General features: G+C 47.1%; 1 protein-coding gene across 1 annotated transcript; it reads right to left on the bottom strand.

Moving 5' to 3' along the window:
- Positions 1-209: 209 nt before the first annotated feature.
- On the bottom strand, positions 210-1,019 carry LOC124697072 (agamous-like MADS-box protein AGL61). The gene is made up of 2 exons (XM_047229710.1): positions 354-1,019; positions 210-320 (listed from the first exon to the last, which is right to left on the bottom strand). The coding sequence occupies exons 1-2, from the start codon at positions 1,017-1,019 to the stop codon at positions 210-212; spliced, it is 777 nt and encodes a 258-aa protein (XP_047085666.1).
- Between the last annotated feature and the right edge of the window lie 5,547 nt (positions 1,020-6,566).

Genomic DNA, 6,566 nt, shown 5'->3' with positions numbered 1-6,566 from the left:
TGAGACACCAAATAGTTTAACGAGCATAAGTAAACTTTTATTTATTATTTTCTTCGAAGAACTAACTCGAAAAGAAAAACATGCTACTTGATCGTGTGTACTTTTAATCTGCTTGTCTATCCTGATTCCTGAGCCGTCCATCCACGCATGCACCCCTCTGCATGCATAGGAAGAATGAACTCGTAATCGCTCTCGATCTCAACTTCTTCTCAGTACGGTCCGAGGAAGCCGAACCCCTGCTGCATCATCATCTCCATTCCGGCACCGGCGAATCCCGGCGATGGCGGCGGCATGGCCATCATCATCTGCTGTATCTGCATCTGCATCTCCATTCCTGCGCCGTCGTTGTTGGCGCCGCCGTTGGTGCTGCGGCCGAACTCGAACCCACCGTTATCGGTGCCGGCGCCCATGGCAAGGAAATGCTGCTGCGGCGCCGCCACGGGCACCATGTTGGAGCGGGCCCTGGCCGCCATGGCGTGGCCGTGATTGAGGGCGTCCTGGAGAACCTGGTTCGCGCGCGCGGCGACGGCAGCCTGCACCTCCGCCAGCGCCGCTGCGAACGCCATGAGCTCCTCCTCTCCCATGTCGCGGACGTCGGCCTCCAGCCACGCCGCCACGGGACTCGCTTCCGCGCGCTGCTTCGCCATGGCCTCCTCCACTCGCTCCTTCCGCGCCTTCTCTGCGTCCAGCTGCGCCCGCAGCTCCCCGTACTGGCGGTTCAGCTCCACCAGCTGCTTGTTGTCTTCACCGGCGCCAGCGACTCCTCCTCCGGCTGCCACCCCGGTCGGAGCGAAGCGCTCGAGGATGGCCTCGACGGAGGGGTGGCCGAAGGAGAAGGCCTTACCGGCGGGGGAGAAGACGACGGCGGCCACCTCGGCGCCGCACAAGATCGCCAGCTCGCTCGCCTTCTTGAACAACCCGGCGCGGCGCTTGGAGAAGCACACCTGACGCGCCTCTTCGCTCTCGATGCGGCGGATCTCGATCTTCTGCCGACCCATGCTCGTGCGGCGACGCGCCATTGCAACACCTGAAACCTTTCTGGATCAGAGGAGGAGAGCTAGACTAGGCTAGGATAGGCAGATATCTGTCTCTCGCTAGGTCTCGTGTTTATATAGCAGTGGATGAACAAGGGTTGAGGTGAGCCTTTGCACTCCTCATGCTGAGTTGGAATGGCAACTCATCATGGTGAATGCTCCTCTCCCCTCTCATGCATAGCTAGTTCTTTGCTGGTGCAATCGCAGCAACGGGGTTGGTGAATGCGATCGAGCTAGCTAATGGGTTTAATGGTAATTCATGGATTACTATTCAGGGGCATGTTTCAGTTCATGCTAGCTCATACTACTGCACATTAGGATGTCCATTACTCGACTCTTCATGGGATTCCTTTTTAATATGGAGATTTATAAGTAGCAATGCTGCCTTGTTGGGTGACAACCCTCACGAGTGTGTTTTTAGCTGCCCATACATTCGTGCATTGCTTTATTTTGAGTTAAGTTCATTGAAATACTTGTTATGTTTGTCGCCTGTCATCTCACATTCATGCCAATTAATATTATTGATTGGATGTATAAGATATATGGGATTCATTTGCTTTTTTTCACCATACGACTATCATCTACCAGTACCTATCTAGTCTTTTGCCTTCACCTTTTTTGTATTCATTTTTTCGAAATGATTTATATGTGTCTTCTTGTATATCATTGTAATGCCACACTTTTCTTGTACCCCGCTTGGAGTATGAAAATTGAACTAAACTAAGGAATGCCCTAATCAGAAATAGCTAGTGGAGCATGTGTGTAGGCGCACCCATTTTTTCAAAACTCAAAAAATTTCATTTAAAGTTTTTTTTTAAATTGAAATAATTTTTTTGCATGTACATATTATCATGGTACTTACTTGTGTCAATTCTCAAGGAAAAATAGGATTGTATGTAACCTACATAAAAAATGTATAAATGACACTATATTGATTGTATTTGTACTGTTCAAAGAAATACAAATTACAATTTTCTCGTTTTCGTGTAGGTCACATATGGTCATTTCTTTACTTGAGAATTGGCACGAGTAATTATCAATAAAATATGGAATTTGCACGAGTAATTATCAAGTAAATATGTACATGTAAATATTTTATTCAATTTTTTCTGAAAGTCTTAAATGACATTTAATTTTTTTTAAAAAAAATGGGTGCGCCTAGACCCTTATCCACCAAATTAAATCGATGTCGATGCCCGAATCCAATCTTGAATATTGGTATGTGAAATTACATGCATGTGTGTGATCGAGAAAAAAAAATGATAACCTGTTAGAAATTGTTTACTTATTGCTAACTTTTGGTTCAACTACTGTTGTCATTTCATCGGGAGATAAGGAGGTCGAGTGTATGTATGATACTAACAAATTTAATATGTTATTGTCAAACAGCCTATTAGGGCCACTTCTTTTCGGCTTCTTCAGCGGTTTCTGGAAGAAGCTTCTCCCCACCAGCTTCTCCCAGAAGCCCGAACCTCAAATATGTTCTGGCTTATAATCTTATTTAGCCTAAACTAGAATATAAGCCAGAAATTTTTTAGGGTCCGGGCTTCTGGGAGAAGCTGGTGGGGAGAAGCTTCTCCCAGAAGCCACCGGAGAAGCCCAAAAGAAGTGGCCCTAAGTCGAATGCACGACACTGGGGGTGTCGAGAGAGCAAATAGAAGATTGGTGCTTTCTTGTCGGGAACGACTGCACGCAAAGGCCTTTCGTACTAGCCAATGAAACCTGAAAATGCCCACGTTGTACTTGTGTGCGGTGAATTGAAATTTTAGCTGTCCATTGATAATATATCTACAACCATCTCAGCACAATATAGGAACGTGGGAGTCAATTACTCAACCAGCTCATGGAAAGGAGGTTTATTTGTTGGCATCACATCATAATTGCTTCTCCCATGTAATATAGGGGATGGTGTTTAATTACTTGCTTGTTGGGTGCCATCCCATTGTACCATTAAGGTTGGTTTATATTGCACGCTGACATTTCATCACATGTTTAGTGGGGCAGGGGTCAATTAACTACTTCCGTCTCATCGTAATCTATAAAGCGCTATTAAGTTAATGGCAAATATGAATCCAAAATATTGTTCAAATATTTTTGAGTATTAAGTTGGTGGGTTTTCTTTGAGTGGCTCATTTATGTGGATGTGGAACTGAATGGGCCATATTCAAGTAAAGCCTGGTAAGCTGGTGGGCCTGGTCTGTTTTCTTTTGACTTATGGACATGCACATCTCCTCTTTTCAAAAAGAAATAGTACATATTGCCCCTTGTAAAACACACACACACAGATATATTTATATATGTATTTCTATGAAATATGTATACATATTCTTAGATAAAAAAAAACATGACCATAGTGTGTGAATTAGTGTATATGGACGGTTTGCTAAAAGAAGTAGTAGCGTACGTAGATGAACATGTCCCCCCAAAAAGGACGCCTATAAACATGTGCAATCCACTGAATGGACCAGACATATTTATCTCTAGAACTGATATGCCAAGATTAAAGAAACATGTCAAGAGAGACGAACACATATTTTTAGCACCAGTGGGTAACAAACTTTCCTTATCACATTGTTTATCTACGTTCACAATTTTTTGTACTAATTGTTCATCTTCACTAATTCACGTACTAATATGTATGTGTTTTGTTTCTTAAAATGCATTTTTATTCCTATGGGACACAATAAGCTTTTTTTGCGGCACATAAAGTTGCAGAGAATTATTCAATTAAAAGGGCACAAAGCTGGCAGCATAGCCCATTAGCCTACACTACGGGAGAGTTGGCGTGTGCCGACGGCCAGGCGATGTGCCGACGGCCAAATGTCGGGGCCGTCGGCACAGAGGTCCCAGAGACCGGCGACGGAGCTAGACGTCGGCACAGGCCGAACGTCGGCACAGAATTCAGTACACCGGCGCAACATCGGCCGTCGGCACAACCAGGCGTGCACCAAAGGCCATCGTCGGCACAACACCGACCGTCGGCACACCATCTGACAAGCAGGTCGCGCCGTCACTCCGTCACGGCGCCTTCAGGTTGTGCCGACGGCTACCCACGGCACACCAACGGCCGTCGGCACAGCAGTCTGACTGATGGGCCCCACTTTCCCCCGTTACGGCGCCTCCAATTTTTGCAAGGCCAAAGAGAACAAAGAAAAATACTGCGAGGAGTTCACCAAGCTCCATCCAGAGGTGGAGGACCCTATGAGCGAGCCGATCGATGAGGTGGCGATGGTGGTGGCGGGGGGCGGCCAGCCGCATGGCCGTCCTGCATGCCTTGCTGGAGGTTTCAAGCCTGAGAGGAACTTCACGCAGGTCAAGGCTACCCTCCCCTCTGGCAGCTACGGTACCTCCTCGCGGACTACATACCGTTCTCGGGCAGATGTAGATGTAAGTCATCCACATTTCCATCCTCTGTTTTGACTTTTGTTCCGAATGGCTATGTTGATGAGACACATTATTTCTAAAATTGTAGGCTCATCTCGAGAAGGCCTATGCAACAGCTTATGAGGAGTATCTCGAGAAGGTTCACGAGCATGACCTTGTGAAAGATAACTACTTCCGGTGGTCGAGAAACCAGATGGCAGTAAGTTTCAATCTGTATGGTTGCAAAACATCATAAGTCCCCTTGTTTGAACCTGACATATCTCTCTCCTATCTTGCAGACCTTCACTCGGTTTATGATGACTGGAGTGCGAGAGGAAACAGAGCCAGAGCCACCTCATCCGGGGCCGACGCCAGTGTTCCCATCGAAGGAGGAATTCTATTTCATGTACAAGCGTCAGCGTCAGGTGACCCCGGTAAGTTGCTAACTTGACTAAGTTGCTAACTTGATGTTACATGGCTAAGTTGCTAACTTCCTTAAACATGTAGGGATTGAGAGAATCCGGGAACGTCGCTTCTGATGGTACACCGATGCATCCCGGCCGCTGTTCTCCTGGTGCTTTTGGCGCAGCTCGGCATGCTTCTAGTCACCCGGTGGCCCTCGTCGTGGTTCTACCTCCCTGAGGACCAACCTACGTCTCCCTGGCTTCACATCATTAGAGCTGCGTAATAACTCATGAGAGTTGCTTTGTACTAGCTAGATGATGACTATTGCTATCTTTGTAGTGGACCCCTTCTATGTACGATGGTCATGTATGCTTTATTTGTGCTATACGTGGGATTTGGTGCTATATTTGTGCTATATGGTGATATATTTGTGCTATATATGTTACTGGAACATTCAATGATATTATTTGTGCAATTTCTGTAATTTCTGTGCAATTTCTGAGCTAATTGAATCAAATTGGGAAAAATCAGAAAATTCTGGGCAGTGGTCACCGTCGGCACAGACATGACCTGTAGGGTCCAGCCGGCCCAGCTTCGCCGAAATTTTCCAGTTCAAATCTGGCCGGTTTGGTGCCGTTTCGGGGGGGGAGGGGGGGGGGACAGAAACTGTGCCGACGGTACCAGTCTAACGTGTAATAGCCAGCGACGTTACGGCGTGGCGGACCAAGCTGGGCTGCGCCGACGGTGGTACGGCCGACGACCACCGTCCAGCCGTCGGTGTACTATTGTGCCGACAGAGCGTGGTTGTGCCGACGGTGAACGGGGCTACCCGACCAGAACTGGCCCGACGAGGCTACGCCGATGGTCACCGTCGGCCCAGCCTGTGCTGATGGTCATGGGTACTGTGCCGACGGTGTGGGGCCATCGGCACACGGCGACTCTCCCGTAGTGCTACTATGCCCTGGCTAAATGCGGTCTAGCCCGTTGCAAAAGAATAATTTAGAAAAATATGAATGTCTGGAAGTTGTACATATGAGTTGTGCATAAGGTTTTACTCCCTCCGGTCTGATTAAACTGACGCGCGGCTCTGAAGATGGATATCATGTTTTAGGTGATATTGGCGTCGATTGAAAGAGTCCAGAGGTAGTGGCTATTTAGAGGATACCCACATTTTACGATTGGTTTACATCGAAAACGAAAAGGTGGACTGTGTTTTCGTTAAGCTCAAGGCGCCCGCGTACAAACTACTCCCTCAGTTCCCCTAAACCAGAGACGCGCGGTCGACTTCAGTTCCGAGTACCAACGCAGGATATGTTCAAGTGTAATATGATGCTCTTGTGTACGTGGCATATATATATTCATGCATATATGTGCATGCATCCAATTCTCTTGAGATGATTAAAGACGTGTCCGCGGACACAATAAAATAACCCCAGGCTTGTAGTTTTCAGCACTTGGTTTGCAAAAGCAACAACTCTTTCTGAAAAAACAACACAAAACGTTTTAATCTTCTAGAAGTCAGAAGCTTGGCGCTCGTGTAGACAGTGATGGCTGCCGACCTACCCATCCAGCCGGCTGGACAAACCAAATTGCAAACCCCCACAAAGATCAGGTATTCAGACTAATTAAGGTGGAGTAGGGTGAGAGACGGAGACAGCAAGTCGATGGAGTTCAAGCATCCTTCATCCTTGTCACGAAAACAACAAATGCCACGGGCCAATGTTCTCATTTGATTCCCGGCCGTGAGACTCTTTTTCTTTCTTG

The sequence above is a fragment of the Lolium rigidum genome, chromosome 3, assembly GCF_022539505.1.
Source record: "Lolium rigidum isolate FL_2022 chromosome 3, APGP_CSIRO_Lrig_0.1, whole genome shotgun sequence".
Lineage (NCBI taxonomy): Eukaryota > Viridiplantae > Streptophyta > Magnoliopsida > Poales > Poaceae > Lolium > Lolium rigidum.
Note: the sequence above shows the minus strand (reverse complement) of the source record. Positions and strands in the feature narration are given on the sequence as shown.

Excerpts from the sequence above, each read along its gene's own strand:
- LOC124697072 (XM_047229710.1), bottom strand. The coding sequence starts at position 1,019 with ATGGCGCGTCGCCGCACGAGCATGGGTCGGCAGAAGATCGAGATCCGC. Across the intron at positions 321-353 it reads GCCGCAGCACCAACGGCGGC|ATGCAGATACAGCAGATGAT; the intron begins GCCAACAACGAC and ends ATGGAGATGCAG.